Below are 24,579 nucleotides of genomic sequence, written 5' to 3' on the forward strand. Positions count from 1 at the left end.
TAGCACCAGAGCTGTGCTCATTTTTGACAAATCTCTGTGGGGTTTCCAAAATCCAAATTACCACTTGCAATTCAAATGAACGAGAACAACGATTCGGTTGGAATGTATTTGTGTGTTTGTACGTGTGTGTGTGTGTGAGAGAGAGAGAGACAGTGTGTGTGTGTAGTACGTGTGTAGAGGTCCTTGTTTCTATTGGATAAAATGGCCATTGCGTGTCCCAGGTGTGACTGGTGAGTGATGTCTTAAGCATGGGCACACTTTGCCCTGACTTCCACATAATCCCTGTTCTATACCTTTGTGCCAAACACAAATCTCCAGGCCTGGGCAGACAGTGGAGTGACATCCATGCTTTACCTCTGTCTGACAGGACACTTCAGAGGTTTCAATGTGTTTCCTGTGCTTAGCATGGAAGCATGAGACAGATATTTGACCCCTACATCAGCTTGTCATGATATTGGAAAAAAAAGTTCACACCTATGCACACACACACACACACACACACACACATATTCACATGATCTACAACGAGTATAATGTCTCTGAAGATTTCCACAGTAGTCTATAGTGAGCAGACCTTCAACAGAGTAGATCTTGTAAGGGAAAAATTAGACTTAAACTACAGAGAAAACACACACCCTCTTCGGCCTTTGACAGGAATAGCCATTTCAGACAGACTCAGGCCATTTGAACATACTGAACATGCGTCGCCAACATACACAGTCTCCCTGCTTGTCTTTGCTGTACTTTTAGTGCCCCCTGGTGGAACAAGGTCATTTGTCCCTTCATCACACTGGCCTTCTGTGCGTATTGCACCAAACATTTGATCTAAAATTAATGGTCAAGATTTTTTAATTAAGTATTTTCATCACTGAGCAATTTAACTCTATTTTGGATATTTGGTACCCTGGTGTCATTTCAGAGTTGCCAGGGTAAGTGTATTGTAATTTTAATCTCATTAGCCTTGTTCCTGTTTTTAGGCTAATGAAAGGTTGAAATTTGAGGGTCTATGCATCATTTATTTAATTGACAGCCATAATAAAATAAGTAAACTTTTTATAGACTTTTTATCGTCTATTGAGTGTGGTGTGACTCAGCTGACCAGCTGCCTTGACTGCCGCACACTGTGTGTGTGTGTGTGTGTGTGTGTGTGTGTGTTCATTGGTGTGCCCCAGAAAATATTCATAGGCTTGGACATCTGCCACCACTCCATAAACAACCCTGATCCTCTATTATACAAAGTTTGGGGAGCAGCAAAACGCAGTTGTCAGGTGCTCTCAGTAAAACAGCAGTCTAACACCCGGCGTGACACAGGAATGAGGAGGAAACGGTGCTGCGTCGGTACATTCGAGCCGCGGAACACTGTGTGAAAACGCGTCGGCATGCTCCCGCTGCGGAACGCCCACTCCTCCGCGTGTCTGCGGCCCCACACTGCCGCACCGGCTTGGCCCCACACCGGCGGGGCCACGAACAGCTCGGAAATAACACAGTGGGAGCTACGGCGCAGGGTTCGACCGAGGACACCCGCGTTCCACGTCTCTCGCTGCGCGGTACCTTGCGGAATGCATAAGTTGCTGTTAAGCTGTCAGAAGTCCTACGGATGGGGCGTGACAAACAGAGGCTCTCATTACCACATTTCTGTTCACGGCAGGCCCTTTACTCAAAGCAACATTCAGTCGGCGAGAGACCCCGGTGATGTCACACTTCTGCAGCGAGGCTAACGTTTGATGCTATGCGTGTGCCCCGAGTTAAACCCACAGTAATGAGGGACCACTGATTTTCTGTATTTTTGTCTTTTATAAATTATAAATCCCTGTGAAAGCACCGTGCCCATAAAAAGCAAAGCATTCCCGTAAATGTTGTGCAGCCGTCTGGAAAAATATAAAGTGATGGTATCATTAATGAAATCGCCATCTGTGCATGTATTCATTCTACCTCTGCCATATCCATGTGATGTTCATGATCTGAAGGAAAAACCGAAGCAGTCAAAGCTAATAGTCCGCTGATAATGATGAAGTGAAGAACATGGCGCACTTAAATAATTATTGAAACACAAAAAAATATCTGTTTGGTGATCATGAGAGAGAATAGCATGGCTGTGATTAATAAGATTTGTTGAACTGTTTCAGTGCAAGTCTGTGCAAGAGTCCGGACTCAAAGAATAATTTATGTACGAGGCCTGGAATGTAAAGGCAAGCAGCAAAGCCTATTCCAAGTTCATGTGCGTGTACACTTACATGTGCATGTGTACATCCATTGTGCTTGTGTGAGCACGCCTGAGCATGCACACGCACATATTTATACGTAAGTACTATGTGTTATGTGTGTGTGTGCATATGTATTTGTGTACATGTGCGTGCACGTGCCTTGTTCATGTCTATATGCACATGCACGTATGCTAGCACATTCTTCTTTGTGCTTCATGTTCATGTTTTACACTTACAGTCATTTATATCAGAGGTAGTGTGTCCCAAAATCAAAGTATGCGAGCAATCTCTGGTTTTCATGTCATACATCTGCTGCTCATATAAAAAGCAGGGCTTTTTTGACCCCACACAATTCTTGGACAGCCGATGCATCTCAGTTCCCCCCAGCCGGAAGATTCCAATCTTAAACCGTGAAAACAAAGGGCTCGCCTAGAAGCGACCTTTGCCCTGCACCTCCATTGAACCTGCTCTCGCTTGATCTACACTGCGCATCAGGTATGTTGTGCGCCGTTCCTGTATTTTACCAATGAGGGAAGTTAATTTGTTGCTCTGATAAAGCCATGTGATTGATTGATTTGATTTCCCTCAGGGCTCCCTGGTCCTGGCCACACTCGCTGAATCATCAGGGCCAGTCAGGCCCCCACATACATCAACCCCGCGCTCCCCACCCCCTGAAGCCACCGCTCTGTCCCCGATTTCACCTGTACCGACCGTCCTGTGAAAGTCATCACACCGTTCTGAGGCCGGACAGAGATTTATGAGTCCTGGCTGGTCAGCCCTCCCCCGGACCCCCTTTCTTAACCCCCCCTGCCCCCCTTCCGAAAGAGAGAAGATAGACTTGAGGACAAGGTTTCGCCCTCTGCTGGAGCAGAACCCGCTGAAAGGGGACCTAATTTGTGCATTGCCTGGCCCTGGCATCGCTGCGAGTAATCCAAATTAATGCGAGAGGTCCCTCCCCCGGATCCAGGGCCCGCCCCGCCCGCCTCCTGCAGCCCACGTACCATAGCCTCAAGGCGCAGGGCGTTAATCATCGAAGGGTCTTTATGAAACGCATGGCGGTGGGCTGCTTCAGAATGCTGTGATCCGTCACAGGGCAGCTCCACATATAATACAGCTGTTTGTGTTGGAAGGCGTGCATGGATGCTGGTGCTTGTCAGCGACATTCACTGCATCTCCATCCTCACAAATGGCGAAAGGCGTCCAGTGCTAAATACTCCTTGCAATGATTTGTATAGCTGCAATGCCAGAATAATAACATAGTAACATCATTTAAAAGCTGGATACTACATTTGTTTGTAATACAAGGGAAAGTGTTTAGTACCTAAATTTGACCATGGTGAAATATTCTCTGATGTTAAATCATTGGTAAATGACTAAATCTCAGCATAATGTGTATCTAAGCATTGTCACTTTATGATTTCCTATACCCGGATCAGAATAGTTAAGAATAAGTAATTTACCAAAGAACTGGTCTGTTTTTCAATAGAGCAAAAGTTACTGACAGTTTTTAAGCACATTTTAAGCAGAATTTCTCCTTATCACTTTTATTAGAAATATTTTTTAAAAATGCAAACATTTGTATAAAAATACATTTTTCAGAGTCTCATACACGTTTTAAACAGAAATTATTTGATCTCAAGATGATAATCTTCTAAATCTTTAAACTTACCTGAAAAAACATTTATTTTCTAATCAAAAATGCCATGGAACAAAGGAAAAGATATAGCCTATAGCAAGAGAAAACTAATTACAGCCAAATCAAGTACATGTGGAGTGTCCTGCCCTGCTGCTATGCTTTGTAAGAGCTATCTGTCATTAGGCACAGCATAGTTTTACCCTATAGAGTCCAATTAAATCATGTTCCATCATGTCACAAAGCAGATGTTGCCATAGGACACCCCACCGATTGGTATACAAGCATGCTACATTTAATAGCTCCAGCATCCTTTTGAGTTGCACAGTAATTTTTATCACTCTATGCACTAGACGAAAGTGAGAAAGTGATGACCACAAGTCTTGCGCAATATCGCTTTCAATAGGCCACTCCACGATAGCAAGAACACAAGCTGAAGGAAATGTAAGCCAAAGTGAATATTTCACTGGCCACCACTGGTCTTCCAGCACTGACAGTCCGACGGTGACATCATAACATGGTGCCCATTGTGACATCATCACGGTGTTCTCAGAAAGTCCACGGGCCGCACCATCATCGTCGTCATGTTAGCTATCATGCTGGGTCCTTTCCAGTAATACCATTTGATCCCATTGTAACGGACCACATTGGAACCGCTACCGTAGTAGATGCCGTTGAGGTTGGAGGGCCCACAGGCGTCAAACCACCAGCCTATTATTTGAGGAGAGAGAAGAGGGAGGTTAGGGCCTGAGAGAAAATAACAGGTAGAAATCGCCTCTAGAGACTGCTTCACTGCTCCTGTCATGTCAGTTTCCATTTCATTTAGATACATAATGATTTGGACTATATTCATACAGAGGGCACTCAGATGAGGAAAACAATAGGAGAGAGCAGGAGGAAGGGCAGGGAAGGAATGATGGGGGAAGAAAGGACAAGGAGAGCGGGTATGTGAGAGCGAGAGTCTGTAAGGCTTGAGCTCAGCAGAGTTAATATTCAGTCTGATAATAAGTTGGGGGTGAGAGGGTGCCGGCTACCTCCAGAGGCCATTTGAGCGCACTTGCAGCTGCAGTTGTCATTGTCTCGATCCTTAGTGCTGAACGGGGTGCCAGAAGGGGTCAGGCTGCTAGTTCGACCTGCGGAGCCGCCAAACCCTCGGAACTGCAGGCTGAAAGTCATGGAAATAAAACATTGTGTGCCGTTTAATTTCATTCAGCACCAGCACAATAAATTAGTCCATTTAGCAGGAGACTACAAACAACCTAAAGGGGTATTTGAGGATTTATGGTAGAGGAATTGGGTGAGAGACAAAGAATGAGAGAGAGAGAGAGAGAAAGATAGAGACAAAGAACAAGAGAGAGAAATATTAGGGTGGAGGCCAACAATAAAACTGACAAACTGTTTAGATTGGCTACAGAGGTTTTTGTATTCTGTTTCGATCAATACCCTGTACCCAGGTGCTACAGTCAGGAGCAATTATTTATTTATTTTTTTTAAATAAACAGCCTCATCTGCAGAAGAAACTCGTCAACAGCTTCAACTGCGCCTTAATGACACTTCAGCAGGGGAAAGCTTCCAGGCGGTAGGACCACACAGCATGGGCCGCAGGGGAGGTACGCTGGCTGGGAAAGCGGCGCTAACTCCTCTCACCGCAGGTCACCGAGCCGAGGCCTGATAGGAACCCGAACAGCGCAACAAAAAAAGGCAATGTTCTCTGTGTGATGATAAAAGCGCACACATTGAGGCCAAATGAGAAACAGGTCAGGTGGTTCTTGGCACCAGCGAGCGGCCCGTTTACGCCGCGGTACGGAGGCTCACCACGCCGCGCCACCTCGATGAGGAGGCGTACGATACACCGAGATCTCCGCAGGCCGCCGTTTTATTGCAATTCATTTATTTGGAATGATGTCGTTATTCCATCGGTTTGGGTTCGCGGGTGGCATAATTGGGCATCGTCAGCCCTCAGCATTTTAATAGCTGCCATCTGAAAGTCAGGCCACCTGGCCAGAGCTGACAAAGGACAAAGCAGGTGTTAAGAGTAAAGCCTTTAATGAAGAAAAAAGAATGTTAAGAATGTTTCCATAAATGTGTAAAATGTATAAAACTTATATATTTCCATGAGAGGTGGGGTCCAAACCTAGTCCATGTCCAAATTATGCACGACTAAACTTGTTAAGCACCGATTTGAATGAAAAGGCTGCTGGTACCTGTAGTTCTTTTCTTCTGTGCTGACATAGAAATAGTCGTAATGTGAGTGGGCCTCATTTCCCTGCACGTCCCTCAGCTGCACCTCAAGATTGTAGTCCTGGGCTGAGGTGAGAAGGTGAATGATTTCATTGCCCAACCAGTGCTCCCCAGAAGGATCTCCAAATCCCTGTAGAAAGGATGCGAAGGGGAGAGGGGCAAACTGAGCCAGGGTCAGGTCCACGGAGAAAAACATATTCCATGTACTCACTGAGGTCTGATAAGATTTTGCAAGCAAGGGCCAAGAATAAATCAAGCCAAAATGTGATAAAGAGATATTTAAAATGCAATGCATACTGTGGTTAGAATGACTAGAGGGGAAAAGCATGACTTAAACAACAACAGTATCATCATTATTCAAAAATCCTCTCGCTACCTCCCCGCATAGACTCAGAAGGAGCACGAGAAGACCACCAGGAAAACCCTCACCATGTGGCCCATTGGTCAAGCACGTGCTGTGTTTATATTTGCATCCAATGACCACTCTCAGCTTTTGTTGAGAGCCTACTCGCAATTACATCTTTGTGACTAATTATATTTCAAAATCTGTGTTTCCCATCACGATGACTTCCCCTAAAGCGAATGCTATGTGGCCACCCGGATAACAGAACATTTGCTTAATGCTAAAGTAATGTTGTGGAAATGCTACGTGTCATTTAAGAGTTGAACATCTGTCTGGTTGCTGTTCCCACACTCAAACCGAAGGCAAACATTTACTTTGCAATAGTGAAAACACTTTTTTTTTCTTTTGTTTTTTTTTGGAACACAATCTCACTTTTTTTTAAAGATTATTTTGATTAAATTGTAAGCTCTCTAAGTGGGTCTCTCTCTGCATAGCTGTAACTACTTCCCTCTTCCCTAAATCAAACCTGACAGAAGTTTATTCAATTTATAAACACTGGAATTTAAAATGCACCTAGAGCTGTCCTCTGAAAAATAATCAGCAATAATCACCAGACATGTTTCTATATTTATTAAAGTGAACCCTTGCGGTAAATCATTTTCTAGACATACAGTACCAAGTACACAATACCTCCTTTTAAGGACAGTTGCTACTTCCGTCTACGTACAATACAGGACAATTATGATAACTGCTCTTCACTTTTCAGGCTACCGTGGCAACATTCCAAACATGTGAACGCAGCAGGCATTTAATGTTGTCGGTTTATGTCCTTAACTCTCCCCTTCTACAGGTTATACACATACGTACGACACCCACGTGTTTGATCTTACTTACCGTTTTGTAGTCTTTCCAGCCACGGTTGAAGTCCACCGAGCCGTCCTGGCGGTGCTGCAGAACAGTCCATCCCCCACCCCTGGTTTTCATGTCACAGAACACCTGTGAGGAGACCTGGGTAAATACACTATTCCGCACTGGGAGAGTGACTCCATAAGCATCATAATTACGGTACAAAATACATTGCTGGATCAATGGGGCAAAAGGCCAGACTGTAGAAACGTTGAGCCGTTGATGAAAAAGTACTGGCTTATCATTTTGACGGGTGCAGTATGTAGTGTATAGTGTTTTTCCCAATTTATTATAGTATTTTTCCATTTTGTGTGAAAGGTTTCCCATGTTAAAATTCCTGTCATATCTCACATGGACTGAAAGTGCCACAGAGTGCAGACGGCAATGAATGCTGTAGAAAATAATAGCTGTGGGTAACAGAGTTGATATCAACAAATACATTTCCTGTACAGAACCTCTACAGTACACAGCTATAAAAGTTTTATTTTTATTTCATTTGTTAGGGTTTATCTTACTGGTGTTTTAAAATGGCCACAATATCTACATGCTACATACAAGTGATTGTATATGATTTAAATAAATGATGAGGTGTACAAAAAAATTAGGAACATTGTTCCTTGTGAATCTGAGAGTGAACCCTATTTTGCCATTTTGGATTAAATTTACACCTTGACAGAGCACAGCTGTGAAAGTGGCCGCCGGTCGAGAGGTCAACACCTCTCGCTGATGGATGGTTCCCATGGCAGCCGTGACGTGCGGAAAACGCAGATCGAGTTCAGCTCGCAATGTTTTGGTTAATCGTCCCGGCGGACGCGGAGCCGGGGTTCGAGGGCTGCTTTTGGGTGCTTACACTCCCCCATCGCTGCGCTCAACAGATGACAAACCAAATGTTTTCAGGCGAGATGAAATGCAGATCTTGGAGGGCAGACCTAGTGGTGAAACGTTGCACCGCTCTTGCTTGGCTTGAATGCATCAGGGTAAGCAAACATGACAGTCGCCCGGGGACCCTGCTCCAAGCTAACAGAACTAAGAGTGGCACTTTGCATTCATTTGGAGGATGGAAAGTAGCTGTCCTGTCTTTGGTTACCTGCCCTGTTTTTCTTAGTTCAGTTACACACATGTTGTGCTTTGGCAGAATATAATGAATCATACTGATACCCACAGGGTTAAAAAAAATGTTTAGTTTTTTTTTTTACTAATTTTTTTTATTTTTTTTTTTATATATTTTTACAACTTAAGTGGTTTTACGTAGCTTCTGCCTCAAACTAGTTCTCCTTAGGTTTCACTGTCTGTGCAATTTCCTCTCTGAAGTGTGGAAAAAAAAGAGATTACCAACATTTTCCGTGGCATAATCGTATTGCTTGTGCTACAAATCAGGTAATTGCATAATGATGTGTTTTCAATTCAGTAAGAGCATTAAAAAACAGAGGAATATACCTTTGAGGTTGCAAATGGTAGTTCACCTAAAATAGAGATAATTCTTCCCAGGTGAACTTACTAAACTCTGTTTTAAATGGTGAGGGCACCATCAGTGGCAGACTGAAACTGTAGGACGAACATTATGACCCAACTTTCTTATTTTACCCTCAATTTGAGCAATGGAATAAACATTCTTGTCATATTAAGACATGCCAAAAGCAACATTGACATAAATGAATGGGTAATTACATTATAGACCACTGCCATATGACTGACACTGCCTTTTTGTCTCAAAGTTACACTTTGAAAGGAAGGACTCAAAGTCAATTTCGTCTTGGTCTGAGCAAGCTGTGAACACAAAACAGCCATGCTGCATTTTGGTTGCTAGGTGACAAAATCTTTCAATTTCAAATCCTGGCTTACACAGCATTGTTCCCGTACTTGCAAGCATCCAAGAACTGAATGACAACCCAAGAAAATTCCATTTAGACCTTTTGAGTTTTCCCTGTGAGCAGTAGAATGAACAGGTCCTGTTCCCAGTAGGCAATGTCAAAGACATACATTTTTGGCAGGGGCAAAAAGAAAACTCACACAAGACCCTCCCCTCACAAGCAGGTGCTTAAGCTGGGGTTCAAAGAAGAAAGGCCTGTAGTCTGGGAGATTTCTTAAAATGTGGCTCCTGAGTGGCTCTGTCAATACAGGTGCTCACAAAAAGGAGCTCTATAGGCTAGCATATGTCATTAGCTGACCCAGTGGCAGGGTTAACAGGTAATTGATTGCATAATAATAATAATAATAATTATTATTATTATTATTATTATTATTGTCATTATTATACCCATGCATACAAGTCATGATTTGTTATGAGGGTCTCCTTCTCCATGTATTCATTTATAAATTCGGCATTTAACACAAATATTTTGGCTTGTCTTCATCCATTACAAAAACATACTGCAGACAAATAGGGCAATTTAAATATCCCTACGTGAAGGCAGCCACCCAGCTCCTCGCAATAGGGTACACGGCACAAACTGAAAGCATGGCAATACTGCATTCAGCAGCGTGTGCTACATCAACCACTATTAGTTCCAAGTTGGCAGAAAACAACATTCCCTTTGCCAAACACCTGGCTGTTATGCCCACAGGAAACAAAATACAAGCAGGAAAGAAATATAAAACAATTTCTCCAGGACTTTCCGAAAAGGTCTACCACAGCAAGGTAACCCTGGAATGAGATTTGATTGTGAGTCAATAGTAAATGCTAACTACAGATGAATGAGACACTTTGGTTCAGCAGTGCACCACTTAAACATATCTGACATTAATTTGTGACACACAGTCCCGGTTGATGAGCTCCTGTTACTTTTTTGTTCTTTTTAATTCTTGGCTTGAAGGCAGCAATTTCCCTTTTGCAACCCTCATTGAATTACATTAATTCCTCCTCCAAATTGCATTACATTACGAGGGTGCGCTGCTTCCCCCAGGTTTTAATGAAATCCTTGAGAAAAATAAATAAATATAAATAAAACTGCAAAATGTCACCGCTGACATGGATGGAAATATTTTTTTTTTTTCTTGTGTCACCCCCTTCAGATTAATTCTCAGCCGGAATAGTGAGTGGATGAAGTCGGCGCTATATTTCACAGAGGCGGGCCAGAGTGTTTGTGAGGCCTTTCATTTCTGTCAAGGTGCCAATTTGTTTAAGTCAAAAGGGAAATGTTTTTGTCTGTCCGTTTTCCCAACACATTTGATTGCCATGTGTTGCCCCAGCAAACCTACCGTGTTGAACATAGGATGTTTGCTTATGTCAAAACTTTACCAGCTTTTATTTTTGTAAATTCTGTGTTGTGCAATACCATAGCATTCAAGCTCAGTAATTCAGAAGCCTATGAATATGATGATAGGAAGTCACACCCAGTGTCACAACTTCCCCATAATATAGCTCTAAATACTCCTAAATAGCAGAAGGAAAGACTAGTGTAGTTTGAAATTTAGCAGAAACTACACACAGTATGTCTCAACATATCTGAGACTAAAGATCGTAACTATCACTACTGTGTTTCTAATTTGTCATAAGGATGAATAATTAAGGAAAATAATGCTTACATTTTTGTAAAGAAGATAAGCTAAATCTTCACCCAGACAAGAAATAATGCAAATTGAGCAAATATTATTTTGTTCACACAAGAAAGGCACCAAACTGGTGTGAACTCTGTTCCAGATCTCAAAAGGCAATATATGTATACTGTAAAATTCAACATTTTAATTGAATAATTATGAAAGTAAATCTACATTTATCAAATTGAAAAAGCATCTAAAGATTATCAGTAATAAAGCAATATCTCCACACCCCGGTCATCACCAGGGCAACCTCCTCACCTTCACTGTTTGAGTTGAGTTGGGGAGGTGCAGGGCATACACTCCATTCTCTGTAATCCCGGATTTATATATTTCTGCGCAGTCTTGGAAACGTCTTGCCTCCTCTTTAGGATGACTGGAGATCTCTGTTGGAATGAGTTAGAGGGTTTGTTTCAATACCACCAATGCCACTGAATGCAAAATGCTACACATGAAGAGTGTTTTATATTGCATTTGTTAGCACTTTGCTTCTTAGCTATAACACATCTCCTGTGTCCTTGATCTTATGTACCATTGGCGCATCCAGTCATCAAAAAATGTTTGCCAGCCGACACACGCATCTGCCCTGCACCCTAGCCGATGCCAAAGGTCATACTGTTGGGACATGGTACTGACCGTTGCAATGGGTGACCATGGACAAAAGGCGCTGCACGGTCTCCGTGAGCGAGGCCTGCTGCCGCTGGAGCAGCGTGCTGTTCCGAGTGGAGCTGCCCAGCTCTCCCTCCAGCTCGCTGACTAGCCGGCTCTGCCTGTCCAGCAGCTCCTGGAGCTGGAGCTTCTCCTGCTGCAGAGCCTGCAGCTCCTGCGCGTGCCTGCTCTCCACGGCCCCCAGCCGCTCCTCCAGAAAGCTGAGACAAAGAGAGCAATGCAATCAAGGGCCCGGAGGAATAGAAGCTTGATTATGTGAAAGCATATTCTCTGATGGCTGTGATGCAGTCTTATATAACTGGGAGTTTTTTTTTTGGGAAGATGCTGTTTTGCTTTAAAAAAAATAATTAAACAAAAGCTCATTTTTAATATAGTTTGTGGAATCCCTATGGCAGAAATAACGCAAAATAGGAAAGAAAAAAAAGTAGCCAAAGCCCATTACTGTGCAAGGGCTCATATTTCAAATTTTAATAAAATTTTTTATATCAAAATTCATACAATCATTCAAAATTCCCATGCAAACACACAACTTTTGATTTGTTCTGCATTATTCATACCATCGTAGAACAGACAGCATCTCCATAAGTTTTGAACTTTTCTCAAAATCCACAGAGTATAGGAAATAAAAATCACAGCATGGAGACAAGGAGAAGATATATTTGGTGGTCATAACAAGAAGTAAAACAATCCTGCTTTTCAGCAGAAGGATATTGAGCAATGTTTCATCTCAGGGTCTGCATCGGGCACTATCTTTGCTGTCAATAACTTAAAAAAAATGGCAAAACAGAACACAACAAAATAATACCTGCAGTGTTAAAAGAACTCATTGTTAAACCAAGAACATTTTGTACATTTTGCTCATATAAACTGTGTGAGAGTTCCTGACGATTTCACTGTGAAGGGCAAGTCTGCATTGTGTGGAACATGGATACCTCAGCTTCTGAAAGAAAGCCAGGCCGCAACTTTGATCCAGCCTCCACAAAAATGAATCAGCGTCTCTTTTTAGGAAGAGATAGTAAAGTGTGGCAGACGCTGCTGAACAATAGAGCAGGCTTGTGATTGGACAAGGTGAAAACCTGGCACCTGAGACCGGTCCCTTCTATCACTCCCAAAGGCAACCCTTCTGACAGCCAGAGAAAATTTTAACGGCACCTCGTTTGAAATTAAGACAGTCAGTTCCTGTTGACTGACTTTTACGGATCTGAATAATGCCTTTGCCAAGGTTATTTATTGAAACAATCTAGCCGCCCAGATTGAATAAGCGACTTTCTCTTGCTCCATAAATGCAGACCTTATATATCTCTAAGTGCATTTTCTTCCCCTCCTTTTTATAAACCTGTCACAGACAACTTCCAACAGACTGTATCGCCAGCTGTTTCTTTTACGTTTTGCTGGCATTTCCTTGCCTGGTGTGTCTCAGAATGGTTCCTCATGATCACCCCGTTACCAGATGTTGTGCTCGTGGAATTTGGGGCGAGGTGTTCCTTTTGCATTTTTGGAAAAAGTTCAAAGAAGCAGACCCTGGAGCAGCATAGGCCTCTGGCACGTGCCTTCAATGTTCTGGCCATTAAAGCATGCAGGCTACTCTTGCTACTCAGACGGTGTGTCATTTATTAATAAATATTCATCAGAAGGCTAGAGGGGGAAAAAAAACAAATGTACACGGATGCGAAACAGACATTGCTCCCTAATTACGTTTTCTTTCTTTTTTTTCTTCTCCCAACCGCGTGTGACTGTGCTTGTGAAAACAGACAGCCATCTTGTCCAACCACAGAATGCCATTTTTCACTTTTTTTGCCACGTGGCTGCCAGTGGCCCATGGCACCCCAGACCCTGTGCCCCATCCCCAACAACAACAACTCATGCACCACCTCCTATTCTGACCCGCAGGCTGACCTGTTTTTGTCGCTGAGTCGTGAGATCTCCTGCGTCTGCTGCAAGATCTGCTTCTCCAGTCGGTGTGTGGAGAGAGAATACTCCAGTAACTGGATTTCCAACCTACTGGTCTGGTTCAGCACCTGATATCAGGCAGACAAACAGCCAACGGGATAGACAGATAAGAAAGGGCTATCGCGTACCCAGAAGAGCACATCAGCATCATGGTCCGGATTGCCCTGTTGAACATTTTTTCACAACAAAATGACTTGTAGGTTTTTTCCATTAGCCATCTCCCATAAGGCCTTTGTGCAGAGCTCTGCTTAATGTTACATAATACATCAGAGGCAGAGCTTATCTCAGTCTTCTGACCATAATATATTTTGTGCTTATCTGGTGAAGCTGCAGTTCGTGGACTATGCTATGGAATATGTGAGTTATGTCAAAGAAATATCTTATTTAAGGGTAGCACAGTGGTTTACAATGCATATTTTAGCTCATTCTCTCCCATACCTTTTCATTATGGTCATAGCCAAAAGTGTATCTTCCTGTGTGAGTGTGAATTATTTAGTTTGATTTAATACAGTAGGGGAGAGCGGGGAAAAACGGTTTTCGTATTTGGCTCAATTCTGAAAATATTACTACAGACAGATTAATCGGTTTTTAATACAAACAACCTACATCCCATGGCTATGATTACACACCACAATGAAATGGGACATGCCATTCACTAGAAATCTGACTGAAAGTACCAAGAGTGAAATGTTACATTTAACCCTGAGGTTGGGGTAAAAACTAACACTGTGCGGGGTGCACTTGTAAGCCAATTCAATAAAATTCCATGTTATATGATTTTTAAAACTGGCCTACCTATATCGATGAATAGGAAAATACAAAGTTCAGGTCTGAGTTGAACGAATCCCATCAATTGTTAGTCGCTAAAAGATTCTTTACGATTGCATACATTTGGATTCCTTGACATACGCACACAATACACTTTCGGTAAAAAAATTAACTTGCAGACAACAGACTTTTGGCAATATCTCCCAAAATAATTAGTGAGATCTCCCACTGTTCGTTGGAGACAAAGAGATAGTAATTCTGCGTGTTTAACCTGAAATACATTGTTCAAGCATGATGATCTACCTATAAATTCTGTGTAACATTTTACCATTTGTTAGATTTTGCCCCACTCTCCCCTACCTGGTTGACTTCATATTGTATTCCGTGAAAAAATGATCAAGGTGTGATTTGGAACCCCTAATGTTTTGCATTTGGCAATGGGTTTCTCATGGTGAGTTCATCTGGGTTTTCTCAAAGAATGTCTGCCCTCAGTGCCCTGACCATGAAATGTTTTAACAGTTTCATTGATATAACAAACAAAGTCTGAACAAAACTGGTATAATATTTGTGCAGGTTGTACCCCCGTATACAGTGGACAGCTGACAAAAAGACAGCAATGAAAAGGATAAAAACCAAACATAGGGGTGAGGTCTGAAATAATAGATGCAGGAGTGAGGGAATTGTGGGAATTGATGTTATGCTTTCTCAAAAAGAAAAAAAAACTTATTTCTTGTTATGTGTCACTGGTCCAAAAACAGCTCACCTTGCCTATGAATCCTGTTTTCTCAGACATTGGAAGGCAGAGAAATTGTTGAAACAGTGAATTCACTCATTTGATGTAAAAACTACATGAAAACAACATGCAGTGATTTGAGGAGAAAACTGCCCCCTGTGCTTAGTTACATTCCCACATCAACCTCAATAACAGTCTACCTTGGGACAGAGAAAGAAATGCTTTTTCTATCTTCTCATGAACAATGCTGTCTGTTCTTTTTTTACTGTTTCTTACATCTCATTGGCTCACCTGAGTCTCTACATCTGTCAGTTTGCGTGTCTGTTCCGCTGATTGGCTGAGGAGGTTGGTCCCCATCTCCAGCATGGCAGCGGTCTGCGTGTGGACAGCGTTGCGCTGCATCTCCTCCATCCCAGTGCGTACATTCTCCTGGATGTAGCTCTCAAGCTGTCAAAGGCACATACTGTAAGTGTACTCCTCCTACCCTCCTGATAAAGTGCGTATGTCTGTGAGCACTAAGCTGTGACTTCATGCGCAAAACAGCCTTGATGTTGTCCAAAAATATCAGAGAAAATGTCTCAAGAAGCATTCCATCACCGATGTTCCATCTCAAGCATCAAGGGTTGCATAAGATTTAATGCAGGGATTTAAAGCCATATGATTACAAAAACCCACACATTAACGGAAGTAGCTAACCCAAGAGACACGGGCCTATATTCAATCAACATTTGTTCCACACACTGACTTACAAGTAAGCACAAGCAATATACTTTTTCTTCACCAACTCAGTTCATTTTAATGATGAGCCCTGTTAGCTGAACTTGTTAGCCTGCGTTTAGGAAATAAAATGCTTTTAATTATTAGTCAAAGTCACGGACAAATGTTGTCACAGCTGTGTTTTGCCATCCCTGGTATTTTCTGAGCAGACACACTTAAAGCAGACCCTTCTGTTCCTTCCTATTTTTAAGACAGTTTTCCAGCAACCTTTTTCCAGGATATAACAGTCTTAGAATTTGCGACAATGATCGCTGGATTACGTGTCTGTCAAAGAATTATACAGAAGAAAAAAGAAAGAAAAATGAAGTCTGGAATTGGATACAAAATGGGGAAGCATAGAGAGTGAAGCTCCAGCTGGTGCTGCTGAAGATGCATGTAAATATTTACACATGATCTGTATCACAGACGCATAGCCAAACAAGGGATCCAATTTGTTTTTTGCTGATGAAGGCGGTTAAAAAAAAAATACAAAAAAAAATATATATATTTTTGTTTGTTGGGGTAGGTAAAATATTTATGACTGGTTGTTTGCTGAGCAAATGTTTAAGTGACCACAAAACTGGCTACAGGAAGTAAGAAAAAATACAAATAATAAAACATGGTTGCTTATAACCATGCAGCTGAAGTGTCTGTACTTTACCAAGATAGTTTACCAAGATTGTTATCATTCAGATAATAATTGTCATCCATGTCTTACAGGGAAATGGATTGCGACAATATCACACTGAATGTTCATGTTTCATGGCACCAATTTTGATTTGTGTGGGAACCAGTAAAACTTGGCTTTGTGTGCAAAAATTAGATATATGGAAACCGTGTTTTTGTTTTCAGTAGCTCTTATGTGAATTAAAGCACGCCGTAACATTACACTGGAGAAATCATGATGAGAAGAGAACCAGTGAAAAAAATGTAGCACTGGGAAAAAAATTATTTAGAAAATGTAGAAGTATGGCAGAAGTAACATCTAGAAGATTGAGCATAAAAAACTTCTGCAATATAAATCTCACTGTCAACATTCCGTACCCTGTGGTAAAATAGAGTCCAGACCAGTATGTGAGAACTTTAAAGTTTACTTTACTTCTTCAATTGTTTTCAGTGTTGCCTTTAGAGTGCAACTGTGTGCATAACTGCACACACCACAAATAAATGATATGACCTTACAGTGCCTTGTAATATGTGTTTCTGATTTTTTTCCATGATGCATGGCCACATTTCAGACAGAATGTTTGCCACTTGTGCCTTTATGTAGGCGTCATTGTTCGTATTCAGTTTATCAAGGTCGCATAGAACAGGAATAAAACAAATTCTTGCAATTTATGAGATTAGTGTCATGAACCACAGAGCAGTAAACACATTTTCTTACTATTTAGCTTTTTTGAGCAATGGCACACGGTAGACATATTCAACAGTTTTTTTTTTTTCTTTTCATAAACTGCGCAGGACAAGTTTATATCTTTCATTTAGAATTTATACTCTGAGTAATGAGGATTCAGTTAGAATTGAGCAAGCATCAGTACATTCCAATAAATAAGGGTGGGTTATTCATTTTAATATCTGCATTTATACTTTTTTGTTTTATGTTTGTTGGGAGGGACTTGGCAGCATTGCGCTAGCAGACACCATGCTAAATGATGATTGCTTGACTCATAAGGCTTGGTTCAAGAGGCTTTATTTAACAGCATGTGATAACTCAAGTGAGGGCAGACTTGCATGTCCTGTCTATATATGACTGAGTTTTAAAAGGCCTAAAGGGGCATTAAAACGCTTTGGCTTCTGTGTCACTGACAGATGATTTTTGGAGATTGCTACTTCATTATTACTTCCATAATGTTATGAGTTTGGCATGGCAGAAAATGAGAACAACGTGGTTGTGTTGTATGGGTGCCAGCTAAACCACAGTAGGACTGAAGGACTGAATGTGCATTCAGTCTTTTCAGTAGATTTTCAACAGAAGTATTGAACATTGTACAGCCATATCTGCTCTTTTATATTAAAATACAAATTAGGAAAAAAGTAAAATAAAAAAAACATAATAATAATAATAATATTAATAATAATACATGTCCATTGTTAACTTTAGATGAACTAAAGCAAATGTATTCCATTAATTAGACTACAGAAATACAATAAATGTATCGGCAGACCATTTAATTTCTTACATGGTACGTATTTGTATAGCTATACAAATGTGTATGATGTAATAAATTAAACTATAAGTAATTTCCTGCTGAGTAGAACAGCATGTCCTCACTGCCAGTAAGCCTTGCTTGTGGAGATACAGTATTTACTATGCCCCAATCCCATGCTGGTGGTAAGATTCTGCTGGAGCTTCTTGCTAATTGAATGTACAACACCCATATGTACATCACACTGACTTGATTGTGCATTCCTGTAGTCACGTTTCCATAGCTGAAGGATTGAATGTTTAGCCTTCCTCTGTTCATTCAGCACATCAGAAATTGCATGTTTTGCTCTCTCCATTATAACTGTGTGTTCAGATCGATAACGTGTGGTCCCTTGCTGAACAGTAATCATATGATGTGCACTTTTTTTATAAACCTAATTTGTTTGGGGCAGTTTATCAGTCCTTATATGTCCCCAACCTAAAATTACATGTTTTTTTTTGTTTTTTTTATCAGTCATGACAACAATATGAAAAACATTTTTGGAAATTGATTTGTTCAAAACTCATTCTGTTTTATTTATATTGGTCAGTTATTTTACATTTAACTAAAACAAGAAATGGTGGTTAAGATTCAAATGGAAACAAGCAGGAGAGGAGGAAACATCTGTACTGCTTGGAAATTTGACTTTCAGGCAATATAATTAATTTTAAGCAACTATTTGCCTGCACAATAGCATTCCTATACTAGATATTTTCCTAGAAGCCTGACAAAATAATTAATCTATACACTCTCAGACCTGGATTACATCAACATTTATCCTCAATTTTCGCTCACAAATATATCTAATTGTCTCCATAAAGAATTTAACAGGTTCCACAATTGCCAAAATTGACTCACAAACCTTAAAAATGTTTTATTTGCATTTGTTTGCCAGGCAAATTTAAGGAGAGGCAGATGTTGATTGATTCCAGGATTCTAGGAGTGTGCTAGAAAGGTATGCAAAGGTAAGGCAATAAGTGCCCAATGCACTCTAACTTGGCTGGCCATAAAACATGATATGTAGTGGATGTATAATTCATACTTTTCTAACAGTGCAGCACAGTAACAGTGCTGGCTGTCCATGGGTTCTGAATTTAGTGAACTGGATATAACACTCTCAAAGCTATTGCCCCCTTCACTATAAACTTAGACCAAGGGGCATATCTTGACCTTATTGCCAAAGAATATAGTGTGGGAACGTAGGGAGAGAACAAATTCAAACAGCTCACAAAAGAGGTCTAAGACAGCCAATGTAGTCAGCTATTTGTGAATGCTTGGGTCTTATGAATTTTATTTTTGCAACTATCGTAGACTACAGATTATAGCAACATAAAAGAGAGTAGCCGATTAAAAATAAAAATAAATTAAATTCTAAATTAAAATAAAGTTAAATAAAACTAAAATTCTTAAAACTCAAATTGCATCTATTCCTTGGTTCCTTTGTCAGAGGTTCAACTGTACTAACGTCCATATGACACTTGAAATTGATCCCCAGGAGATGCAAGCACATGCAGAACATCAGAATACTGTCATTACTTTTGATAACATTTTATTGAACTTTCTGAATGCACACTTTCTGAATGTAGTAAAATGTGCAGTGATAAATTAATGTTCACATGCTCCTTACTGGACTTAGATGTACTCTATTAGAGGTGGATTAACACTGGACATTTTAATGAATAGGTCGACCTCTCTGTGATCCAATTGCCAAAACTCTTCAACTGTTTAAGTGAAATTCAGATCCAGCTAATATTGCTACAGATAGATCCAGTATTGTAATGTTTGAGAGCTCCTGCACTGAATCAAACACAAAGGCTGTATTATTCTTTGTTGACAGTTATATGAAACTTTCTTTTTTTTGGAGGGCGTTGATACATGTGTAGGTCAAGTTTTGTATGCACTTTCTTTCACATGGTAATTGGTTTGCATTTATAACGGTTTGGGGAGACGGCTTTCAGCACTTCTCTGGGCTCTGGCAAACTGTTGTGAGACCACAGTGGGATTGCATGGGTGGGCAAAACAAAGTCATGAAAAGTGCATCATGCATCATAAAGTTTCAGCATAGAGCTGATTCACTGGGGTGCATGAGAACAGAACAAGGTTGGTTTGAAAAATGCAAATACAAAAAAGAAAGTATTCATTCAAATATTCTTAAAAAGCACTTGGGGCTGTTCTCTGGAAATTATTTGAGTTATCATAAATCATTTATTAATAACAGGAACTGAAAATTAATTGTTTGATGTACTGAAATAAAAAAGAACAAACATACAGTATTTGAGAATGAACTCCAGGGAGTTTCATTAGCCGCCTCAAGCATCTGCCAATTCAGTGGCCCATAAAGGGCTGGTTTATAAATTCATGTTTCACCAAATGCTTTTTCTGTGTCTTATTCTCGTATAGAACTGCTCTGTGTGCCCTTTTTAACTGTGAATAAAAATCATGGCACTTCATAGGGTCTATTATGTTTCTTTTTTTCTTTCATTCTTGGGTTGTTTATTGTGGTTTCACGAAGCCAAGAGATTGGGCTAAATATAACACTGTATATTGCTTGCGGCACAGTTAAAGAGTTGTATTAACGTAGGAATGCTGGGATAGCTGGTGCTGAAATTGGCTTTGACAGTGGAAGCATTTCTTCAAGTGAGATTATGGCGGATTAAAATGCATGGAGCGGTCAGAGAGCTAAAACGTTGTGTAATAGAGACTGTCTTTCTTCCGCTATCAGAAGATTGTCCAAGGCTGCTCTGTTACTTCAGAACATTTTGTTGCTTCGTTAAGAGGCCAACAGAAAGTTTCTACTCCTACACACTAGCAGAAAAAGACCTAATTTTTCTGAATTAAGTCATTGCCTCCACTGTCTGAGCTGAAAAGGGAAATTATAGCGAGCTTTTGCGGAATGATACATTTGCTAATTTATTAGTTTGCATGGATGACGTCTGGAAAAGCTGATCCTAAAACCAAATGAATAAAAAAGGCAGTGCCTTTGTTCATTTGCAATTATTGTGATGAAAAGCATATCTGCAAGCCTCTGTAGAGTAACAATATCAAGCTGTGACAGAGCAAGGCAGATGAGACAAGCACAAAATTTTAATTACAGTTCTCTCCATCAAACTGTACTGAAAATTTTGAGGCGTCACTAATCTTTTTATCAGATTAAATCCAGAGCGTGTCACAGTTGTGCACTTGCACTACATTTTAGCTTTTTTTCTTTATTTTTTTTCTATTTGACATGTTTGAAGTATGCTGTAGAAAATCAATGTGTAAGAACAGGTGTTCTTCTGCCATTTCTCTTTTTTTAAACCACAGTTTTTTTGCTGTTTTCTATCCACCCAAGCCAGTGTCTGAGATCACCACTGACAGTGCATAAAACCCCTAAAATTCCCCTTAGACGTGATAATCGATGGCAGAGAAACAGATTTGATAAGAGGGAGGACTAATCCAACAGTCAGAGAAACATGAGTGAAAGAATCTGTAGCTCAAATATAGTCCCCAGGCTTGTGGCCTGACAGAGATTCCATCTCAAAACATGGCAGGGTTGTGCGCTGGGGAGGCTGTGTGTGTGTGTGTGTGTGTGTGTGTGTGTGTGTGCATGCCTGCGTGTGTGTGTTTGTGTGTGTGTGTAGGCATGTGTGCGTGTGTGTGTGTGTTTGTGTGTGTGTGTGCACGTGTGTGTCTGTTTGTTTGATTTGGGAAAGAGGGGGTGCTGGGGGAGTGCTCAGAGCTTAGAGGGAGAGTCGAGTCGGTAGCTAGCCTTGATCACAAGCAGAGCTGCAAAAGTCCAGAGAATAAGGGTGTCTGATATATTTTGCAGCCCCTTTAGAGGTGTTGAAAACCCATGGCACCCAGTTACAGAGGAGGATACAGGGGGCTGCGTTCTTCTGTATTTCAGGAGCTGTTCTGCTGCCTGTGATCTACAAGGTCCTGCTGTGAATATTGTAATGAAGTGTAAGAAGCCACTGCCTGGTGGTAAAATCCAAGCCTGTACTCTCACTCTCAGAGCAACTGCTCAGGCTCGGACTCCCGGGGTCCAGATTGAGTCAATTAAGCACCCCAAATCCACATGTCGGACAGACTGCAGAAACCTAGCTGAACAGACCACAAGCAGACTTCACCGTGGCAGGAATGTTTCTGCAATCACGTCATTGCCTGACAATCTGGCTCAGCCCGGCTGTGTGAGCATAGTCCACTCACCTCCATGAGTTTATAGAGAAAATACCATGTGAGGCTTCGCAATGGAGCCAAATTCCATTGCACTAATCATATATAAAGGTAGACAGGCTTTCTATCCAGTTAGGCACATGGTTCTCATTCCTTTTGTGGATGTGTAGGTGAGGATTGTAGGAGAGGTATATCACAGAGCGACAACAAAAGTTCATGTTCACTTAAGAACAGTTAAAGAGCATGAAGTTATATTGTTCTGCAGATAAAAGCTTTTCAAATTTTCTAATTCAATGTAATAGCATTGCTTTGTTTTACATCTTTGTTAGTTTGAACATTTTTTAAAATTCTTTTTAAAAGTTGTGTTTTATAATATATATATATATATTTCTTATAGATATTTCAGGCTTTGTCTGCTGCTTAGCAAAACAACATTTATTATACTTTCTTTTTTTATTTTTTAGAAAAATGTCGTAAAACCTAACTTATTTATGCTGTAATTATTTTCATTCCGATTGGATCCATGATACCGGTCTAAAGAAAATAACATGAACCTGTGCTAAATGTGCTGTTCATGTGCATCCTATCGTAGGTCTTAATGCATGGTTGATTCTGAAGCAAATGTACAGTAACCATGAAACAAATATGCATGATATTCCTGTGGTACACGAGAATGGTGACAAACATAATGTTTATTTGTTATTCTCAGTTGATGACTTCAGCCATTTGCTAATTCTGCTTCATCAATGACAGGAAATAGCTGCAAGTTTGCTTTTTCCTGATATGTAATGTCTATAAGCATTGCCTTTTACTTCTAACATGCAACAGAGTTTTGTATTCCCACAGGTCTTAAATATAACTTCATACCCAAAGAATAAACTGTCAGTAGGGCAAAGGATTGCCAAGGTTGAATCTAAATCCAGGAAATGACTGCTGAAAACCGAGAATATTTGAAGCAGGTCCTTTCAACAGAGGAAATTTAGAAACATATGCCTGATGTATAAATCACTCTGACAAACACAAATGTGCCTCTATTTACTTTTTCTTAGAAACGGCAATATATTGTTGAATTCTTGAAAGCTTTTAAATGTGAGAGTGAAAACAGGCATCAAAAATGTTACTGAGCCAGTCATGTCAGTATTTCAGGTCCAAAAAATCTATATACCATATAATGAATGGTCCCGTCTTATGAACATTTGCAAAAAGAAAAATGGATATAGATTATAAGGGTTATAGTATTGAACTGGCTAATTAAAAAAATATAATAATCTGTGGTACTGTGGTTTACTAATCCTTAATAATATAATATTCTAGTGTGTATAAAAAACTGTGTTTCAATCGCAAACCTCTGTAGACAAGGAAGCACTGTGGCTCAAGCGAGAATGACCCCTACCTTCTGCAGCCACTGAGTGTTATTCTCTGTCACGCTCTCCAAGGTTTCCAGCTTTCTCTTCTGCCAGGATGGCTCAATGGGCGGGGTGTCTGGAGCCACGGGTGAGTCCCTCTGGAGCGAGTTGGTCACCTGGAGATCCCCAGGGGTGCGGCAGTGGTCCACCTCCGGCAGGAGGAAGGTGTAGCTGCAGGGGCCATGCTGTACCTGGTGGTGCTTCCGCTCTGAACCAATCGCAGCCGCCATCGCTGCTGTCAGGCAGCCAATTGCTAGCAGCCATCCCATCCCAGGCAGGTAACTGTAGAGCGGGCACTCTAAGAGCAAAGTGACGTCCTTCACTTGGCTTCCAGGTAGGACAGGAGCCAGTTCCCAAGGCTCGTGTCCTTGGCCCTCTCTTTCTCTCTCTAAGGTCTGCTCACTTTTGCTGTTCCCCCTCTATCTTTTTCTTTTCTTCCTTGGTTTTTAACTACTATGATGTAAGTTCTCTCTCTCTCTCTCTCGCACTCTCTCTCTCTCTCTCTGTCTCTCCCTCTCTCTCTCTCTCTCTCTCTCTCTCTCTCTGACAGTTCACTTCACTGGCCGCCAGAAGCACCTCTTCAGCACAGTCTTCTGACTTCAGCGCTGTGTGCCTGGACAGGGGGATTAGGAGAGTGCTTCCTGTTCTTCGCCTAGGCTGCTGCTCGCTTTGCTAGCTACAGGAAACACGCAGAGTACACTCCCTCTATTTATTTCACTTTCGCCTTGTTTTCTTTTCACCTCCCTTTTTTCTCACTTTTTATCTGCTAGCCGGAGGTCGAGAGCAGCTGAGGAGTAGTCACTTAGGTGCCAGGGGCTGTTTAAGTACAGTGGCTCTACCTCAACCCCCCCCCCCCCATTCTCCACCACTCCATCCACACATACTCATTCAACACCCCCCCCACCTCCCCCTCTCAGGGTTTAGAAGAGGAAGCCACAAAAATGCAGAGAAACCACCACAATGCTTTAGACCAGGAACATTCTCTACTCATTATTTTCCTCCCCCCTCTCTCTCCCACTCTCTCTCTCACTAACTCACTCTGTCTCTCTTTACCCCCTCCTCTCTTGCCTTCCTCTGTATAAGTAGAGTTTT

The 24,579-nt window shown here is 41.2% G+C and overlaps 1 protein-coding gene across 1 annotated transcript; it reads right to left on the reverse strand.

The window, feature by feature from the left end:
- Positions 1-3,732: 3,732 nt before the first annotated feature.
- On the reverse strand, positions 3,733-24,274 carry angpt2b (angiopoietin 2b). The gene is made up of 9 exons (XM_064347645.1): positions 23,475-24,274; positions 15,276-15,431; positions 13,430-13,551; positions 11,501-11,733; positions 11,126-11,250; positions 7,316-7,417; positions 6,042-6,208; positions 4,872-5,002; positions 3,733-4,548 (listed from the first exon to the last, which is right to left on the reverse strand). The coding sequence occupies exons 1-9, from the start codon at positions 23,754-23,756 to the stop codon at positions 4,376-4,378; spliced, it is 1,491 nt and encodes a 496-aa protein (XP_064203715.1). The 5' UTR covers positions 23,757-24,274; the 3' UTR covers positions 3,733-4,375.
- Between the last annotated feature and the right edge of the window lie 305 nt (positions 24,275-24,579).

The sequence above is a fragment of the Anguilla rostrata genome, chromosome 8, assembly GCF_018555375.3.
Source record: "Anguilla rostrata isolate EN2019 chromosome 8, ASM1855537v3, whole genome shotgun sequence".
Classification (NCBI taxonomy): Eukaryota; Metazoa; Chordata; class Actinopteri; order Anguilliformes; family Anguillidae; genus Anguilla; species Anguilla rostrata.